The 21,200-nt window shown below is 26.1% G+C and overlaps 4 protein-coding genes across 4 annotated transcripts; 2 read left to right on the forward strand and 2 right to left on the reverse strand.

The window, feature by feature from the left end:
* Nucleotides 1-1,193: 1,193 nt before the first annotated feature.
* Nucleotides 1,194-3,192, forward strand: Phum_PHUM567490 (Importin alpha-2 subunit, putative; the record flags this gene model as incomplete). The annotated part of the gene is made up of 6 exons (XM_002432018.1): nucleotides 1,194-1,265; nucleotides 1,346-1,665; nucleotides 1,753-2,147; nucleotides 2,226-2,596; nucleotides 2,672-3,008; nucleotides 3,116-3,192. The coding sequence occupies 6 exons, from the start codon at nucleotides 1,194-1,196 to the stop codon at nucleotides 3,190-3,192; spliced, it is 1,572 nt and encodes a 523-aa protein (XP_002432063.1).
* A 1,045-nt stretch (nucleotides 3,193-4,237) lies between these two features.
* On the forward strand, nucleotides 4,238-5,877 carry Phum_PHUM567500 (guanine nucleotide exchange factor, putative; the record flags this gene model as incomplete). Its single annotated transcript, XM_002432019.1, has 6 exons — nucleotides 4,238-4,471; nucleotides 4,551-4,772; nucleotides 4,861-5,047; nucleotides 5,115-5,278; nucleotides 5,360-5,614; nucleotides 5,683-5,877. 6 exons carry the CDS (start codon nucleotides 4,238-4,240, stop codon nucleotides 5,875-5,877), a joined length of 1,257 nt encoding a protein of 418 aa, XP_002432064.1.
* Nucleotides 5,878-6,646: 769 nt separating this feature from the next.
* Nucleotides 6,647-10,648, reverse strand: Phum_PHUM567510 (uncharacterized protein; the record flags this gene model as incomplete). Its single annotated transcript, XM_002432020.1, has 12 exons — nucleotides 6,647-6,727; nucleotides 7,263-7,364; nucleotides 7,439-7,547; nucleotides 7,640-7,842; nucleotides 7,926-8,085; nucleotides 8,159-8,273; nucleotides 8,421-8,439; nucleotides 8,599-8,718; nucleotides 8,812-9,036; nucleotides 9,115-9,329; nucleotides 10,381-10,518; nucleotides 10,600-10,648. 12 exons carry the CDS (start codon nucleotides 10,646-10,648, stop codon nucleotides 6,647-6,649), a joined length of 1,536 nt encoding a protein of 511 aa, XP_002432065.1.
* Nucleotides 10,649-20,407: 9,759 nt separating this feature from the next.
* On the reverse strand, nucleotides 20,408-20,913 carry Phum_PHUM567520 (uncharacterized protein; the record flags this gene model as incomplete). Its single annotated transcript, XM_002432021.1, has 3 exons — nucleotides 20,408-20,485; nucleotides 20,569-20,637; nucleotides 20,740-20,913. 3 exons carry the CDS (start codon nucleotides 20,911-20,913, stop codon nucleotides 20,408-20,410), a joined length of 321 nt encoding a protein of 106 aa, XP_002432066.1.
* Between the last annotated feature and the right edge of the window lie 287 nt (nucleotides 20,914-21,200).

Genomic DNA, 21,200 nt, shown 5'->3' on the forward strand with positions numbered 1-21,200 from the left:
AGTATTAATAAATTATTTAATATAAATAAATGTGTAATTTAAACATTTCTCTCACGTCTCGAATTCGTTTCTCTGCAAAAAATAAAATTTATAAATTAAATTGATAATTTTATATTTTTTTCACTGCAAGTAATTGTTTGAAAGCATTAATAATTAAATAATAAATACAATTTTGATATTTGATTACAATACATTGTAAAATTTATGTTTGGATGTAGTGCCTCGTAAATAAATATTTACTCAATCGTCAAATAATACAAAGGAAAATCATTAATGTTCATGATTAATCTTGAATAATCCTGTTTCTACAATTCAAAGATTAGTGTTGATAGAATTTTTTTTGACTTTTAACATTATTATAATTGTTTAGAGCTATATTTAAACGAAAAAGTTTTATTAAATTTATGTAGTCACATCATTCCACATATTTTTAAATATAAATCTTAACATTACCTATTAAAAAAACAAATAGTGAGTGTTGTTTTTTACTTAATTGTATTTTTAAGTGAGAGTATCTGTCTTTTCGGTAAAATATCCATTAATTCACAAAAAAAAAACTTCTACATAATTTTTTTTAATGTATTATAAAAATATAATAATATATTTTTAAAAAGCTTCGATTTTTTCCAACAATGTGACTCATTAATTGCTTTTCTGGTTTTAATCGAACCTAATTTTAAAAAATTCTCTTTGATTCATTTTGATTACTTAAAGAGAAGATATTTTTGGAAATTTTCATATAAATAATATTATAATTATTTTAGTGTTTGATACTCGAACCCAAGTTGTATTTAAATAATAATACAAATAACATTCGCTTTGTTTTTTTTCATTATGATTATTATTATTTATAAAGTGAAATTAGTCTTTTTACTGAAACTAAATATTATTTGTCGAATAATTCTGAATATTTATAATTATAGTGAGTGAATTAAGTTATAAAAATTATGAAAAAAGTCAAAACTTTAAACTTTAGTGATTTGTATTTTTTTTTTTATTTCAATGAAAGTTAATCATTTACTCTTGAAAGATAATTTTTGTTATTTGTAGTAGAAAATAAGATTACTTTAGGTCATGATTTTAAAAAGAAATTTTGTAAAAGTTATAAATGTTTAATCAATATTTAATTTACTTAGTGTTTTCCATATTAAATAATTTTTTTTTTTTTTCAATTTCAGATAAGCCATTAAAAAATGTCGCAGATGCAAGAAAATCAAATGCCGAATAGGCTGGCAAATTTTAAGCACAAAGGAAAAGATATTGAAGTAATTAAAAAATGAAAACAAATTTTTTTGGAAAAAAAACTTTTAAATATATTAAATTATCTCTTTTTTTTTTTTTGAAGGAAATGAGAAGGCGACGAAATTCTGTTACTATAAATTTAAGAAAAGCTAGTAGATATGATCAATTACTTAAAAAAAGGAATGTGTCTGTAAATGAATCTCCGTATGCATTTCAAGACGGCAATGCTTCAACTCAATCCAATTCTGTCATGACTGTTCCTGAAATTATGTCAGCCATCACAAGTGGAGATGAAAATTTTGTTTTTGAAGCACTTCAAGATGCTAGAAAAATACTTAGCAAAGATAAAAATCCTCCAATTCAAGATATAATCAATTCTGGAATTGTTCCTCACCTTGTCGAATTCCTGTCAGAGAAATACAAGTAAGGAATAATTATTTAAAAAAATGTTTTCGACCTAAGTTGATAAAACTAATGATGATGATGATGATAATAATATTTAATTTCAAGTGAAAAATTTCAATTTGAAGCTTGCTGGGCTTTGACAAATATAGCATCTGGAAATTCTGATGAAACGGCTGTAATCATACAATCTGGTGCTTTGCCCAAATTTATTGCTTTATTGAATTCTCCGCATGAACAAGTTGCCGAACAAGCAACTTGGGCGTTGGGTAACATTGCAGGCGATGGACCTAAGCCTAGAGATCTCGTTTTAGAATTAGGAGCTTTACCTATATTATTAAAATTACTAGAATCCGATCTCAAAATTAGTGCCGTTCGTAATATTGTTTGGACTATATCAAATTTATGTCGAAATAAAAATCCTCCACCGCCATTCAGTGTCGTTAAAACATGTTTACCGACTTTTCGTAAATTGTTATATTCCAAAGATAATGAAGTTTTAGGTAAAGTATTTGCAGTAATTAAATGTTAAATTCGTCCAAGTATAAATTTTTAAAATTAATAAAAAATTTTTTTTTTAGCGGATACTTGTTGGTCTCTGTCTTATTTGACCGATGGTCCAGATAAAAGAATTCAAGCTGCCGTCGAAACGGGAGTCGTGCCACGATTAGTCGAACTTTTATCCGAAAGTTTTGCTTCCAACATCACCCAAGTACTAACTCCGGTTTTGAGAACAATCGGAAACATAGTCACGGGTAACGATTTTCAAACAGACTGCGTCATAAATGCCGGAGGTTTACCGAATTTGAGAAATTTACTGAGCGCGGACAAAGATAACATTGTCAAAGAAGCCGCTTGGTCAATATCGAACATAACGGCCGGAAATAAAGAACAAATTCAAGCAGTCATCGATGCTGAAATTTTACCACCTTTGATAAACGTTTTACAAAATGTAACTTTTCTTTTTAGTTTATCGTTAATTATGTTTTGGTTAGATAAGAGAGTCATTTGTTTTGTATTTCAACAGGGAGATTCGAAATCGCAAAAGGAAGCTGCTTGGGCCGTGACAAATTTCACTTCCGGTGCGACCGTCACGCAATTGTTTTTCCTTCTCCGCGCGGGTGTCATACCTCCCCTGTGCAATCTTTTAGACGCAAAAGACTGGAGCACAGTTTTGGTCGTCATGGACGCTCTCACGAACATTTTGAAAAACGCTAAAAAAATCGGAGAACTTGATTCCATCGCGTTGATGATAGAAGAATGCGGGGGCGTCGACAAATTGGAAGAATTACAAAATCACGAAAATCAACAGATATACGAAAAAGCATTGGATATAATACAGCATTACTTTTCGAAAGCGGCAAGTTTTCATTTAATAATAATAATAATGATAATTTTTAATGGGTTAAACGTTGAATTATTACCCCAAACGCTCAATTTAACATAAATTTTTTGTTTGTTTAGGATGAAGATGAAAGCGTGGCACCAGAGGTTAACGGTCAATTTAATTTTAGCGCGCCCAAACAAGGGAGTCAATTTGATTTTTAAACTTATCCAAAACACTGAAATTTTAAACTTTTTTTATATATTTAACATTTAGAAACAAATTGTAATGATTTTCCTTGAAATATCGGGCACGATTTGGGATTTTAATCGCTTTTTTTTATTATCCATAAGGAAGAAGAAGAAAGGGGGGGGGGGAAATGAAATTAGCGGTAGAAGTGAAATATAATAAATGTTCCGATAATAAAAATTTTTTTTTTTTTTTTTTATTTGTTGGTGGTCATAGAGAAAGAAAACAAAAACAAAACATTGGTCATTGATTATCTTGAATTAAAATTTACTACATTTTATTTTATTATTTTTACAAGTTTATCCTTTTTTTTTTTTGTTGTTTTTTTTTTATTACTTTTTTTAAGACTTGAATTTTAATTTTTACGTTTATACTTGTCGGTAAATGAAAGTTAAAAAAAAAAAACAAACGAAAGAAAGGAAAAAGGTTTTTTTATCGAATGAAATTATTAATTGTCTTAAATGAATATAAAATTATTTTAATTTTGTTATGTATTTACCACAGGTCAATATTTTCATTATTATACATATATTTTTTACTTTTGTAATATGCATTATTATTATTATTATTTTAATTCATAAAAAATACGTTTAACCTTCTCGTTATTAATTTTCCTGTACGTTTAAATTTCGATATTGTTAAAAAGGAAACAAGAAAATTTCAAAATGGCGTCATGCGTTAAAAATAACGGTTAAAAGTGGCAGCAGAATATTTGACGCTTGATTCCAAGCCAATGGTAATCGTGAGAAGGAGTGGGGGGAGTGAAGTATTGTAACCGTTTCTTGTTTCGCGTTGACGCAGTAAACGAACGTTACGTTTTAAGTTTTTTTTTTATTTTATTTAAATAAATTATTATTGCGAAATTTTTTTTTTTAATGAATTATTTAAACCAATCATAACAAATTTAATCAAATTATTATTATTATTATGTTATGATTAAGAAATAATTATTTAAAAAAAATTTATATTTATGTGAATAGTTAAAACGTTGTGATATATAATTTAGAAAAGGTAGTAGTTATGAATAACACACTTTTACAATCGACTCCATTGACTTTTAGTGAAGAATTGAAAAAAGCATTCAACGAAAGGAATATATTGACGACAAGATCTAAAATGAAAGTTTTATCTGCATTAAACGAATTTACAAAAACATCTAAAATTCAAAAAGAAAAAGAATTGAAAGAGAAAGCAATTAATGAAATATACACATCTGAAATTAATTATTTGAAACAATTAGAAATAATTATGAAGGTATGATAGGATTCACAATTTTATTATTATGAAATTTTATGGCTTTTATGATTATGCACATTTTTCTCTTTTTTTTTAGTACTTCATGGAACCTTTAAGAAATAAAAATTGGCTTCCAACAAACACATTTCACGCTCTGTTTGGAAATATTGAAATTTTATATAAGGTTAATGGTGAATTACTTCAAGAATTAAAAAAACAAAATGGAAATGTGGGTGCTGCATTTAACAGATTAGCACCTTATTTAAAATTATATTCTGTTTATGCCTACGATTACAAGCAAGCTCTACAAATATTACAAGTATGATTTTTCAAAATCGTGTAGTTTAAACGAAAGAAATTATTACATAATTAATCTCACTTATCGAATTGTAAAATTTTTATTTAAGGAAATGCAAAAGAATAATAAAGAATTACATGAGTTCATAACAACACATGAAAAAAGACCAGAAGTTTCTGCATCATTTCAATCGTTGTTAATTGTTCCAATTCAAAGAATTCCACGATATAAATTATTATTACAGGAAGTATTAAATCATACTTGCGTGGATGATCCAGAATATTTTATTTTACAAGGTAAACTTTTTGTTCGATTTCAAAATATTTCATTTTATATTAATTATAATAAATTGTTATGTAACAGGTGCTTTAAAAAAAATTGAAGAAACAGCGTCTCACATAAATGATCACGTTAGCCAATATGAAAATGTTGAAAGTATGTTATCTCTAGCAAAAAGATTAACAGGTTCACCATTGGATATTGTCGAACCTGGAAGGAAAATCATTAAACAGGGTTCATTAATGAAAGTAAATTTAACATAACCTTAAATTAAACCTTTTTTTTTTAAACTAAAATTATTAGAGTTAATTATAAATGAATGAATTTAGGTATCGAAAAATTGGAAAAGATCAGATTCGAGATACGTTATACTTTTTTCCGATTATTTAATGTATTGTAAAGGAAGTGAAATGGGTCCTTTGAAATTTTCCGGTCTTTTACCCATAAGACACTGTCAAGTCGAACCTATATTCAGCACAGGAGTTTTTAAAATCGTCTGCCAAGAAGAAGTTTTATTTTTTTACACGTCGGATTCTAAATATGGATCCGAATGGATAAATTCGTTACAAACGGCAACGAAAGAAGTGAGTTGGAAAATAAATTAATAAATAAACTAACATAATCGATATTAAAAAACTTTTTTTATTTGCAGCATCAGGAATGTAGGAAAACACTGAGAAAAGAAAGCAGCAGACGAAAACCTCTCAGACGTAGTAATAATAATAATAATAATAGTAATAAATATAATAATTACGGTTCGAAAAATTATAAATTTTTTAATAGAAAAGAACAACAAACAACGACTAATTATTCCGGTTGTTTCGGTCGTTTGTTATTTTTAAGATGATGACGATCGTGCGCGTGCGCGAAATTAAATACGACAAACAAAAATTATATTTATATACATAAATATATATTTTTTTTATAAACAAAATGATAACAACAACAACAACAATTAGATAAATAAATAAAATCATCACGTTTTAAATTTATAAACACGTAAAAAAAATCAATTGTTAAACAATATATATATATTTTTTTTTTTTTTTTACATGCATAAAAACAAATGAATTTTTTTCTCCCCTTCATCATGTCACGTGATAACGATGACGTCATCGATAAACGTAATTTTTCCTTTTCGTATCGATCTGGAAAAAAATGGCGGCCTTTTTAAAGGTTTAATGGTATAGTTAACGAATGATGTGAAAAATTAATTAATTAAAACTCACGTAAATTTTTTTCTTTTCGATTCTCGAACATTCTTTTGATAATTTTTTTTACTCGGTCGTTTATTATCATTATTATTTTGTTTTTCTCCACGTTCGATTTAACTTCCTGTTTTAAAAATAATTAAAAAATTATTATAATTGAGAATAACGTTTTTCAAATTTTACACCTCACGCATTTACTATTACACTTTTTAATTTTCTACCGTTGAGGTTAACGACCTTTTACCGTTACTACGTCATCATCGAACGTTATACAATCTAAAAAAAAAAACGGAAAAATCATTCAAAGAAAATTATTATTATTATTATTATTATTTAAAATAATGAAACGGAAATGGATTTTAATTTACCTTGATTTTGTTTTTGTTTTTGCGCGGTCTGTTTAGCTTATGAATAAAATCCATACGTTTCATCACGGTACGTTCCCTTAACGACGTCGCAATCATTTTCTTCTCCCCGAAGAAACTCCTGGAAAAAAAAAAGAAAATTTTCAACGGACGAATCAGGTAATCATGATATTGATAATGATAATAATAATAATAATAATTTTATCTTATTTCTTACCTGCTTTCCTATTTTTTTTTTTTAAATAAAAAATTAAATTCGTGCAATAATAATACCTTCAAACCAAAATTCGTGCGAATAAATAAATAAATAAATAAAAACTGAAACCAACTTAATAATAATGATAACGATAAAAATTAATTAAATAATTAATTAACTAAAATAATTATTATTAGTCGCAAACTATTATTATTATTATTATTATTAATTTGAATAAATTAAGCGGGGATTTTTTTTTTTTTATAGGATTTAATCATGCGAATCGTGCTATGGGGGGGGGGGGAGGGCGGGCGGGAAATTATATATACGACGTGCTCGAGACGTTAAAAAAAATTAATAATAATAATAATTATTTGTAGGTACGATGTTATTACCTGTTTTAGGTTTTAACCCAAGCTTGAAGGATATATATATGGTCACTTCGTCACTTGGGGCCTACCTGTTTCCCAACTTTACATGGGGTTTTTATTGTCGAAGGTGACCCGTTCGAATTATAATTATCAACATCACGAAGAAGTGAATCTCTAGAATCTCCCACTTCCTAAATTCCAAAAAACAAATTATTATTATTATTGCGAAAGGGTCAAAGGTTACCGCTAAGAATTACTAAATCACCTGTGAGGGAGAACTTGCGTTACTTAATGAAAATTGCGAATCTGTATCATCCGTATCCGGTTGTTTATCATTTTCCGTTTGATTTTTATTTCCGTTTCGGCGGTAAAACCTAAAGAGGGAAAGGGGGGGGAAGGGGAAAAAAGTTTATTCATGACGAATCGGGAAAAATTTTTTTTTCATCCGAACCTTCAAAAAACCTACCTGGACGGTAGCGGTTGTTTTAAAAGTTCGCTTTGTTCTAACAACAATTGAGTTTGTTTATTTTGAACCATTTCCATTTGTTGTTGTAACGTTTGAGCAGACGACACGTCATTTTTTTGCCTTATTTCTTGTGCCGCCTGTACCAGTTCTTCCGTTTTACTCCCTAAAATCCTCAATTCTTCCGCTATTTGATCCAAACGATCCTGAAAATTTTTATTATTAAAAAAAAAAAAAAAAAAAATTAAATTCTCTTATTATTATCATTATTATTTTGCATCGGACAAACTTGTCTTTTAATTTTATCAAATTCGAAATTCGAATCGTTTAAACTTGAAGATGAAGATTCGTCATCGACGACTCTGATTTTCTTCGGACAATTAATATTATTATCTTCTTGTGTTTTGTAATTTAATTGGTAACTGAAACTTTTACCGCCGGCAACGAAACTGTAAAAATCAATCAAATCACGTTAACTTCCCTCCCCTCCACCCACTCCCCTTCCCTCCCCTCATAACGAACCTGGAATGTCCTTTTGTCACGTGATATCCAGAATCTCTAACGATTTGTCTTGCCAATGCAAATAAATCATCTCTTCTCGTTAGGAGTGCTGGAGAAATTTTACAAATTTGTGCTGCTGCTTCATTGACCGATACCTAAAAAAATATTATTATTATTATTATTCTATTAATAAAAACGATAATAATAATAATAATAATAAATTGAACATAATCGGTTTCCTTATTTAATAATAATAATAAAAAGAGATATGTTTAACAGAAACCCTTTTTGGATAGCCGGAACTGAATAAAAGAACCCCATAAAAAAAATTTTTTTTTTTTTTGTCTTCTGCTACTAACAACAAGCTGCGGGGCATCTGGTTACGATATATTTAAATTTTTAAGGGTAGTTACAACTAGTGACAACTTTTAAAAAAAACACCTTTTCGAATTTATATTTACCTCGTGAAAGGTTAATGGCTTTTGTGGATTTCTTTTACAATCGAATCTACCATAAATGGCTGAATATTTTCTTATTTCGTCCATTCTTTGTGGATCATCTCGCGACATTTTCATAACTTTCTAAAAAAACAATTTTTTTAACCGTAATTTTATGTTGCCCAAAAAAAAAAAAAAAAAAAATGGAGAACGAAAAATGGAAAATGGAAAATTTACTTCTAAATTTCTACAAATTTTCTTCTTCGCGTTTTGCGGTTTCGGTTCGAATTGTGGTAATGTTTTCACCAATGCTTCTGCTGCTTCTGACAATTTTATAATTTGACATTCTGACAAAACGGGATTTTGATTTGATGGTGATCCCGGTGGTTGATTTAGGATCGTCGGACTGGGACTAGGACCACGGATTATGGCCTCTCTTTGATTGTTTACTTCGCTTGCGACCTAAATTAAAATTAAAATTTTTTTTTTTTTTTATTTCGTTCCAGATGAATCCCACTCTCGAGGATCCCCTTTTCTTACCTGAAATGAATCCTGCGATGATACTACCACAGGTACTACTTCTTTCGTCGGATTACTGACATTTTGAGTATTTAAAGGCGTCGATGATAAATTTATAGCGGATGTTCCTGTCGTTGTCACGTTGGTCACAACAGAATTTAACGGTCTGTTAACCACGTGGGTAATATTATTGGTAGTTGGTACCAACCCTGACGAAAGAGGTGTTTGAAACATGGCTACATATAAAAATTAACAAACATCATCATCATCATCATCATCTTTGTTGTTATACCCTCACGTTTCATCGAAGCGTGATGGTTAATAATAATAATAATAATGTTCTTTTCTTATCGTAATCAATTCTTTCGGCGTTAATTAACTAATTAATAATAATAATAATAAACGTAGCGAATTAACGGTTAAATTAAAAATTATTCCTTCGGGCTATCCATCGTTAAGGTTAAGGTTAATTAAATGTAAAACAATCGTCGCGGAAACATTTTTTATATTTTTTATTTTTTCATTAAACAAATTTAAAAAAGGGCAACAATGAGTTTGAGTTTGTTAATTAACGGATTTTGTTAATTAAATAACGAAAAAATATTTTAAAAAAACGCATCCGACTAAAAAAAAAAAAATTTTACCCGAGTTGACGACGTCTTTACGTGTTACCGTAAACAAAAAAAAAAAAATGACGAGTTTTTTTGTTTCTTTTTTTAAACTGCCCACATGAGGGCAGATGGTCAACAACAACAACAACAACCAAAAATTATAATCAAAACCAGACGGGGTTACCCCCTTAGATTTCCGATATTTGAATAGTAATTTCTTATATACCCAACCGTTTTTTTTTTTACAAATAATCACGTGACTTTATTTATTAATGAAATTTTTTTTTTGTTTGCAGGATTGTTTTGGTTGTGAAGAAGAAGAAAAAAACATTTTTTGTTGTGTGTTTTAATATTCAACCCTCTCACCATTTGTCTGCCACGATTACGCATCATCATTAAATAAGGTTTTTATGTATCACGTCCGACGGACCGACCGACATGTCTACCCGTTGTTACTTTTATTCAGGTAATGAATTTTTTTTTTTTTAAGGTTCTCATTGTTAAGTGACAGGTTCAAAACGCGAAGGATTTAAATTAAGGCATATTAAAACATCAATATGGTGTGCGTCTAAATTCACTTTTTTATATCGTGTTTTGTTATAAGGTGTTTTAAAAATTTAATCAAACGTTAAAGTTCCGACAGCAACAACAACAAACAACAAACAAACAAACTCACCCGGATTTGTTATCCATTCTTGTAATGCTTTTTGTAATCTTCTTACGTGTAATGGTTTTGATGCCATTCCTACCAATGCCATTATTTCTAAAAATTCTTCTTCTCCCGCATCGCAAAGTTGTTGTACGTCATCTCCACCTAAATAATAATAATAATAATAATTAAACATTTAAATATTTCGGACATAATTAATAATAATAATAATAATAATAAATTTACCCATTTCTAAAAGAGTATCGTAATAAGCAAGAAGACTTGCTCTTTGCATTACTCTATAAAGTTGTAATTCTGCTTCGTTGTTCGGTGATGATGTTAATACAACTGAAAAACAAACAAACAAACAAACAAACAAATTACTCTTAATGAAATAATAATTACTTATTATTATTATTATTATTTTTATCTTATTTATAATTTTAAAAAATTATTCGACCTTTTTTTCTGTTTGTCTTAAAATCAACCCTTATTACAAAAAAAAAAAAAAATTAACATCTGACATATGGGCCGATTGTAAAAATTATTTAATAATGTATTTATTTATGTAAAATTATTATTATTATTATTATTATCATCATCAGTAGTATCGATTAAAATAATTATTTACGATGTAAAACCGATAATTATCACATTTAATTAATTAAATGTTTTATTTTATTTTTTCATTCGATCGTTTCTTTAAATTCCCGCCATTTTTTTTTTTTTTTTAAATTTTAAAACGTTACGAGAATAGAAAAAAAAAAATTTATTATTATTGTTTCGGGAGAGAGAGAGAGAGAGAGAGAGAGAGGGAGACGTAAAAAAAAAAAATTGTCGGGCAAAAAAAAAGTAGAAATAACCGCCATTTTAAAGTAAAATCATTGGAGGGTTAATTTCACCCCATAAAAAGTCTGCAAACCTGATTGGCAAGTATTTTATTAAGGGTTCCTTCCCAGCGAACGAATTTTACAACCAAAAAAAAAAAAAAAATGATGATAATAATAATAAACGAATATAAAAGTATATATTGTCGCACCCCAAGCTGAAATTTTAAGGGTAGGTCAAATATTTCACTCTTTTTTTTTTTTAGGGATGTGTAAATAGTTCAATGTTTAACTTATATAGAATATCAACAAAAAAAACACCCTTAAATTTATTATTATTATTATTAATTTTTTTTGTTAAAAAAAAAAATATTTTTATTATAATTGAAAAACAAAAAAACAAAAAAAGTTGATACTTTTTAAAAATAAAAAACTCGCGCGTTTTTTTTTTTTTCCGACGGTTAAACGAATTTTTTTTGTGATCGACTATTATTACCGGTACTTCCGGTAAAATCATCTTCTCTCATCTCGCATAAAAATATTTTTACTAACGAATTTTTTTTAATTATAAAAATTACATCATCCCTTATTTTATTAACGACACAATTAAGGGGTTTTTTTAAACGAAAAAACGTGATTTTCTTTTGGAAAATCTTTCGAATCTTTTCCATTTTCCGACAGTAAAATCGCAATTTAAATTTTTTTTATTTAAAAAATTTCATTTTCAACCCTTTTTTTAAGGGATGAAGTTTATTATTATATTTTTAAAGTAAACGACGTAATTTTGATAAAATTTTTTTTTTTTTTTACGTGAATAAAATAATTGTTATTATTATTTAACGAAACCCTTTCATTTAAACAAACAACAACAAACAACAATCGAAACGTGGTCGCGACTATAAAAAAAAAAAAAGGGAAAGTTTTTAAGGGTTTCGAAGGTTTTTTTTTTTTTTTTGCTTCAAGCGAGTCTCTCTCTATATAATTCTTCTTTTATAATGAATACTTTATCGTGAATACAAAAAAAAAAAATGACCCGCGTTTTTTTATGGTGGGCACGCAGGCAGACAGACAAACAGACAAACGGACAAACGAACAAACATACAGACAATTTTAAATTCTATCCCTATGATGATGATGGGGATGATACTCACGATCTATTCGTTTTCTTTTTTTTTTTTTTTTTTTTACCCACAATTGGTCATGTGTTTCCTGACCTATGGTATTATTAATAAACACGAACACCCCCCCCCCGAAAAGTCCCTCCCCACGTTTGTTTCGTGATTTAAACCGGCCCCTCGAGGTGAGGGTGACGTTTATCACACAAACGTTTTTTTTTTTTTTTTTTTTCAAAAGGTGAAATTTTCCAAACTTCCCCCGAAACTACCTTCTTCCCTTTTACTGTGGGGAAGGAAAGAGGGAGAAGGTGAGGAGACGTGGTTTTAGGTACAAACGAAAAGATTTTTTCACCCGGAAAATAATAATAATAATAATAATAATAATCAAACAACAAGCAGATGCAATTTTTTTTTTTTTTTTTTTTTGAATAGAAATCGACGAAACGTAATTTATATGATTGTTTCATTTAAATAAATAGATAATTAAACATAAATAATAAATAGATGATGATAATAATAATATTCGTTAACGCGTTTGTTGATGGAAATTATCATTATCATTATTTTTTGTGTTTGTTTGTCTCTAACGTTAAATCAAACAAAATTCTTTTACCACGTCTTTAACGCTCGAACGATTCATTCGAAATTTTTTTTTTTTTTTTTTTTGTATGCAAGAAGATGCGCTTATGTAAATTAATTTCCCCCCTTTTTCTTTTTTCTTTTCTTCTTTGGTTTTTTTTTTTTTTTTTTGGTTTTTTTTTCCACAACTTCATAAAAAAAAATTTTTTTTTTAAATTAAAAAGAGATTATAAAAACCCCTTTTATTACGTGACATCATCTGCACATATAAAAACAAAAGATTTTTCTCAGGCTTTTGTGACTTTTTTTTCCTTTTACCTTCTTCCTTCTTCCTTTTTTTTTTAACCAAATAAATGAAAATTAACTAAGGAGAGAGAAATTTTTTTTTTTATATATACTTTTGGCAAATATCTTTTTGTTTTCAACCTTTTTTTTTTTTTGTTTCTTCTTTTTAATTTTATTTAATTTTTTTTTTTTTTGCATGTTTCATCATCATCATCATCCCTTTCAAATCCTTTTTTTTTTTTTTTTGGACTGGACCTAATGTTTCACACGCTTATTTAGAATATTAAATAGAAAAATTTTAATTACGTCTTTTATTATTCCTTTTTAACGTGGAAGAAGAAGAAGACAAAAAATTGAGCAAAAAAAAAAACTTTTATGTCGGTTTTTGTCGGTTTGTGTCAACTCGTGAGAATATAAAATAAAAAGAAAATTTTTTCCACAAAACAGTACGCATGATAATAATAATAATAATAATAATAATAAAGAAACCATCCAGGAAATCGCACTATGTGGGACGGCCCACATTTTTCTTTGGAAAATTTTAGCACCAACAAAATTCGAGCATTTATCCCTAAGGAATCGTCGGGTAGAAACCTGGAATAAATGCTTAAAAATCCCGACAAATAATAGCCTTGTCGTGTTTAAGAGTGACCATAATAATAATAATAATAGTAACTCTTACGTCATCAAATTATTAATAAAAAATTTTCTTCGAACTCGACAGAACTCGACACACGCAAGAAAAAATTATTTATTTTTTTTCGAATGAAACGTATACGCGTGATGTCACTGATGACGTAACGGCAAAAATAATAAATTTCGCGCCAAAAAAAATAAACAAACAAACGAGAGACTGACTGACAGACGATATTTTACGTTGATGACACGACGATGATGACGACGACGACGACCTAAGACAACGTTTTACACGTTAAATAATAATAATACTAATAAAAGTTCGTTACGCGTAAAAATAATAATAATAATGACAGTTTGTTACGCGTAATAATGATAATAATAATAGTTCGTTACGCGTAAAAATAATAATAATGATAATTAAATAAATTTAAAAGTGTTAATTGAATTACGTATGGTTAAAAGATTCTACCTGAGATTTTAGTGGTAGTATTTAGTAGTAGCCTTGGGCTACGCTTAAGGCAAGCCCTTGAAATAAAAAAAAAAAAAAAATTTTTTTTTTTTTTAAATAGTCTCCAAACAACCATTTCCTATTCAAATCGCATCCATCCATACATAAAAGACAATCTTGATGAGAACAAAAAAAAGACAAAAAAAAAAAAAATTAAATTTATAAACTTCCGCGTTTCGGGGGAATTTACACTCGAACCGAGTAGGATTATTAAGTATGGAAAAGGCGGCTCCAAAAAAAAAAAAAAAAAAAAAAAAAATTTTTTATATACGAAAAAAAAACCCAAAACAATCAAAAAAAAAAATTTTTTTTTTTTTTTTTACGAGCAACAAAATCTGAATAAAAAAAAATTATTTAGCGTCTGATGATAGTAAAAAAAAAAAAAAAAAATAGAAAAAAAAACGTGCCTCCGGGGTAATTTTAACCCTTTAACCATAATAAAAAATCCACCCTTTTTTTTTTTTTTTTTTCCTGATACTTAATGATCCTGGTCAGGTTGACTGCCACGGTATTAAAACAGTTCCCGATTTTTTTTTTTTTTCCTTTTTTTTTTTTTGTGAGTTTTTTTTATGTGTGGGGGGGGGGGGGGGGGGGGGGGGGTGTGCCCCTTACATTGTTTTCCCCTCCCCATATTTTTTTTTTTTTTTTTTGTTTTAGGAGCAAAGTAATAAGAAAAAAAAATTTTTTTTTATACTCTTTTTTTTTTTTTTTTTTTTTTTATCATCTAAATGAATTTTCTCATGGGCTATTTTTTATTCCCTTTTTTTTTTTAGATTTTTTTTTAATACGTTAAGGGTTGTTAACAGGAATTAGTATGCCGGAGACCATTTTTTTTTCCTTTTCCTTTTTTTTTTTTTTACATCAAACAAATCATTCAATTAATAAAAAAAAAAAAATTTTCTATGTGTGTGAATGGGAAAAAGTTTTGGGTTTTTTTTTTTAAATATTTCATTTAATTAATTTTTTAAAATCATTATTATTATTATTATTATTTAACCTTAATAATTTTTTTACGGTGAGAAAAAGTTTTTAGAATTTTAAATATGGCGGCGGATAGGGTTGAAAATTTCAGGCGTGAATTATTTTTATTTTTTTTTTTTCAACTAATTTTTAAACAAATGGATATATTTTTTGGAATTTTTAAAAATTTTAAACTGTTACGACGCCATATTTATTTTCGAAAAGAGAGAGAGAGAGACAGAGAGAAAGACCAAAGAGACAGAGAGAAAGACCAAAGAGACAGACAGAGAGAGAGAGAGAGTGAGAGAAAGAGACAGACAGAGAGAAAGACCAAAGAGACAGACAGAGAGAGAGAAAGAGAGAGAGAGAGAAAGATGCAGACAGAGAGAGAAAGAAAAAGAGACAGAGAGAAAGGCAGAGAAAGATACAGACGGAAAGAGAGAGAGAGAAAGATACAGACAGAGAGAGAAAGAAAAAGAGACAGAGAGAAAGGCAGAGAAAGATACAGACGGAAAGAGAGAGAGAGAGAGAGAGAGAGAGAGAGAGAGAGAGAAAGATACAGACAGAGAGAGAAAGAAAAAGAGACAGAGAGAAAGGCAGAGAAAGATAAAGACGGAAAGAGAGAGAGAGAGAGAGAGAGAGAGAGAAAGATACAGACAGAGAGAGAAAGAGACAGAGAGAAAGATACAGGCAGAGAGAGAGAGAGAGAGAAAATAATTAATTTTTGAAATACCGTTTTTAAATTTGAATAATAATAATAATAATAAATTTAAATAAATCATTGTATTAAATAAATTTTTTTTTCATTAGGTATTAAATTAATTAAAAAAAAAAAAAAATTTTTTTTTTTTTTTTTTCTAGAATCATGCAGAAATGAAGTTAAAGAAGATTTTAAAAATGATTAATTAATTTGAAATGTTTTGACAATGAACCCATGGGAAATTAAGTTTTTTTTTTTTTTTTTTTTGATTTAATACGAGTGCAACATCATAATCTCGAGTTCTTTCATTTTAGTCATGTAAACTTTGACATTCCCTCAGTTTTTTTTTGCCCACAAAAAACTATAAAACGTCTTTTTTTTTCTTTCTCTCTCTCCCCGACAAAAACCATTTGAAAATAAGGTAGGAAGAAGAAGACAGAAACCCTTTAACAGACTTTTTTTTTTCTCAACGTCATCACGAGGAAGATACATTTAAAATGATAAGCATTTTTTTTTTTTGTGTTAAACCTTAAATTATTAAATTTTTTTCTTTTGTAACAATAACGAATCGTTTTTCATGGCACATTTTTACGGGAAAACCATCAAAATTTAAAACAAACAATAAATATTTTATTATTATTACTTACCTGTTCCGTTTCCGTTTCTGCTAACGATTTTTTGAATATCCGGATTCGAACATGGCGGTTTCTGTACAAAATTTTGATTTTGTATTAATGATTTTGTTGATATAAATGGTATTGTTGTTGTTGTTGTTGTTGGGGATTGATTAATCCCTTGATTTCCTCCTGGAGATTCACAACCGCTACCACATTTATTTATTTCCTTGGGATCCATTTTAATAAAAAAAAAAAAAAACAAAAAAATCACCGTAAAAAAAAAAAAAATTTTTTTATAACTCCATCACCTATAATAATAAATTTTTATTTTATTTTTCATTATTATTATTATTATATTATTCGATAATTGAAAACTTTTTGCTTCTCTTTTTCAGCTAATGATCATCAATAATTATTATTATTATTATTATTTTTCCGTTTCGATCTGAAAAAAAAATTAAAAAAAATTAAAAATTGTTTAACAACGTGTTAATACAATTTAAAAAGTGTAAAATAGGATTATCTTGTGTGTTTATATTATTTAACAAATTCTTTTTTTTTTTCTTCTGCTTCTTATTTTATTACACTTTTTATTACTTTTTCCCCGATTTTTAAGGGATTATCTTTTTAATACCCTTTTTCTATTTGAATTTAACAATTTTTAAATTTATTTTAATTAAATTAATGTTTTTTTTTGTTTTCTATTTTATGGCATTGCATGGAATAACAAAACATAAATTTTTTTACTCAAAATTCATTTTTAATTTTTTTTTTTTGTTTTTAATTTGTTATTTTGATTAATATTTAAACATTTAAACATTTAAAACATAAAACAAAACATTATTTAAACATATAAAACAAGTTTTTCCCTTTTTGTTTTTCAATCAAACCGTTAAAGAATTTAAAATTTTTGCACAATATTATTTTAAATAATAATTTCAGGATTGTTACTAACAATTAAATTAATTTATTAATAATACTACTTGAAAATTATTAAAACATGATCCAATAACAATAATAATAATAATGATAATTTATTAATAAGTTTTACATAACATAAAAAAACTTTGCAGTATTAAATATTATTTTTATTAACAAATGAAAGTTTTTTTTTATTCATTTCTTTTTGTTAATAGAATTGCACTGCATAAATTTTTTAGTTTTATTTGTAATTATTAATAATTTTAAACATTTACATAAATTTCAAAATGAATTTTAAAATGTCGTAAGAATTAAAAAAAATATTTTTTTAAACGATGAGGAAAAGAAATTAAAAATTTTTTTTTAATTATGTTACACCTTAAGAGAGAAAACTTAATTAATTTTTTATTTTTTATTTAAATAGTTTTTAAAATGGAGAATAATTTTATATTAAAAATGAAATTTGGTTAAAATTATGTACATAGATACATATATATTTTAAATTAAACTTTAAATATTTTCACATGCAAATTTAATCACAAGTATAAATAATTAAATATTAAAGTATATACTTTTAATTATAAATGTTTTTTTTTTTTTTGGGGAAATATAATTAAATAGTTTTGTATTTTACGATTATTCAATCGTATAAATATACATAACTAACTTAATAATTTATGTATATATTAAAAAAATAACGATTTCTTTAACGTTTTTTAGTAACATTAAGTATTGTTATTTTGCATGTTTTTTATTTTTTATTTAATTAAAAAGGGAAAAAAACTACTAAAAATCATTTGAAATTATTTTAAATCGTTATTTAAAGTATAAAATTTGATATTTTTTGCCGATTAAACTATTTTTCTGTCGTTTAAATTAAAAAAAAAAAAACGTTTTTAAAATTGAAATTTGAAATAGAAGCGTCGTTGCTGATTTATTAACGGCGGCGCGACATTTAACGAATTTTATGACAATCGAACGCTCAGATAATTTTATAACCGAAAACGTTAAACAAAAGAAATATTTAATCGTTTTTAATTATTAATAATAATATACGTACCTAATAATTATTTAAAAAAACGATAAAAATAACGATTCGTCACTTAATTCTTTCTTTTAGATTTAATAATTATTAAAACGAAACGATAAACGCACAGTTTCATTAGCTGAACACGACAGCAAAACGTTTTCAAAATGGCGTCCTCCACTCCAAGTTTTTTACTGGTAAGTAAAAAAAAATAATAATTTTTTATTAACACGCTTAAAAAAATATATGCGTAAAGTTTAAAATCACAATTTAAATAAAAAAACGTTTAATTAATTTTAAAAAATTATTATTAATCGATCGTTTTTAACTAATAAACTCGTTCGATAAAAACCGACAAGTAGTTTCACATGTTTATTTAATTTCAAAAATAAAAATTTTAACGAGTTCGTAAGAGAAAAACAACTGAATTTGATATGGCAAAATAATTTTTAATTATTTCATAACAAAATTCTAATATTATTAAAAAAAACTTATAAAAGAAATAGGAATTATTTTTTGTTTAGTTTGATTTTAAATTATATAATGAACCCGTTCGCAACCCTTTTTTAATAAAAAAATAAAAAAATTTATAATCCGTTATTTTACCGGCAAAAAATTTAAAGGGGAAAAATTAGGAAGGGGTGAGTGTTGATCATGGTTGTGTTAACTCATCATTTTAAAAAGAACTATTTTCATCATTGATTAGCCTAAGTAATTCTTATCATCTTATTTTATTTTTATCTTACATTATATGACTTAAAAAATATATTTTAACCACTTTAGTAAAAAACTTAAACTTTTAATTCTTTACATAAAAAAAAAAAATTTATTAATATTACTATTTTATTTTTTTTAATAAATAATAATATTTTATTAAATTTTTAATTAATGTAAAATAAACTGTTTTAATTTTTTCTTTGAAATCATTTAAAACTACCCAAAAAAAAAAAAAAAATTTTTTTTAAATTCAAACTGTTTGAATAACTTTTTTTTTTTATTAAATGTTTTCGGGTTAAAAAGAAAGGAAAAAAATACATGCAATGAAAAGTTAAAAAAAAAAAAAAAAATTATTACTTATTCATGTTTTTTTTTATTGTACAAAAAAAAAACCACAATCTAAACCGATCGCCCACCTTATGTTGTTTAATTTCAAGTGTGAAAAATCATCCATATTAAATTCAATGTTTCATGATTAATCATTAATCATTTATTTTTGTTATGAATTACATGCATAAATAAATAAAAAATATTAAATTTTTTATTAACCTGTTGTCGTTGTTGCTTTCTTTAAAAAAAATTTTAGTAATATTTTTGTTTCAGAAAAAAAAAGATGAAATATTTCATTTTTTTAATGGATGAAGGCAGGTTTTTAATAAATAATTAAAAATTTTTTTTTGTTACAGGTATTTATTTTGAAATAATTACATCTTAATAAATGGAAAAAAAAATTATAATTACGATTGTTTAATCATTCTTATTTAATGAAAATTTAAAATTTTCTATAATAATTTTATATCGATTTGAATTTTTTTTTTTAACAATACAATTTTATTGTTAAAACAATTATTTTACTAAAGTACAACAAAATATAATGAAAAAATATTTTTTTTAAACAAATAATCAAATTTATCATATCAGAAACATTAAAATTATTTTTAATAATTAATTCTAAAAAATTTAACTAATTTTTGGTTTCACAGACTTCTTCGAATATAATTATTAAGAAAAATTTCACATAATATCACTGTATTAAACTAAATCATTTCATTATATACATTATTTATATTTTATGATATATTATAAAAATTAAACATTATAACATTTTCTTTAGAAAAATTATGTACATTTGTTAAATCGGCTACAGTTCTTCGTTCAACTATTTACCAAAGCCACCCAAACATTTTGGACTAGGAGCAGTATTTTCTTCAGGATTCCATTGTGATGGAGTTTTAGCCTAAAAGTAAGTATACAAAAATTACTTTATTTTAATATATACTTATTCAACTTATAAATATCATATTAACATTATTTACTAACAACAATAGAAAGTGCATGAACTCCATTTTGTAATTCATATTCGAGAGTTGAATTGACTAATCTATGCCTCTGAAATAAAAATTATACATGATTTTATAAATTATCAAGTAATATAATGCTTTTAATTATCAAAATTGAAGATTTAAAAACAAAATTAAATTTAACGCTCACCTGTAAAAGTGTCATATTCTCAAATTTATCTGATACTAATACAATTTTAAAATGAGTTTCTGAACCTTTCGGTACATTGTGCATGTATGATTCATTAATTATTGATAAATGTATGGGATTTAAAGCAGATTCAAGTTTGTTTTTCATTGAATTCTCAACAGGTTTATTATTCATTGTGCTCTTAAAAGAAAATTCACAATATTTTCTAATGTGATTTAATATGTAGTTTCTTTTACCTATTAAAAACAAAAGCGTTTTTTTAAATAAATAAATAACTATTTATTAATTTAATTTAAATATACAAATAAATACTAAAACATACCCCACTGACAAAAATTGCCAGAAAACATAATCTAAATTATAATAATAAAAATTTATAACCTAAAACATGATATTTATTATTTACATTTACTATTACATAACGTTTGTCGCAATTATATAAAAACGGGGGAATTTCGTTT

This window comes from Pediculus humanus, genomic scaffold (genome assembly GCF_000006295.1).
Source record: "Pediculus humanus corporis 1103172108300 genomic scaffold, whole genome shotgun sequence".
Lineage (NCBI taxonomy): Eukaryota > Metazoa > Arthropoda > Insecta > Psocodea > Pediculidae > Pediculus > Pediculus humanus.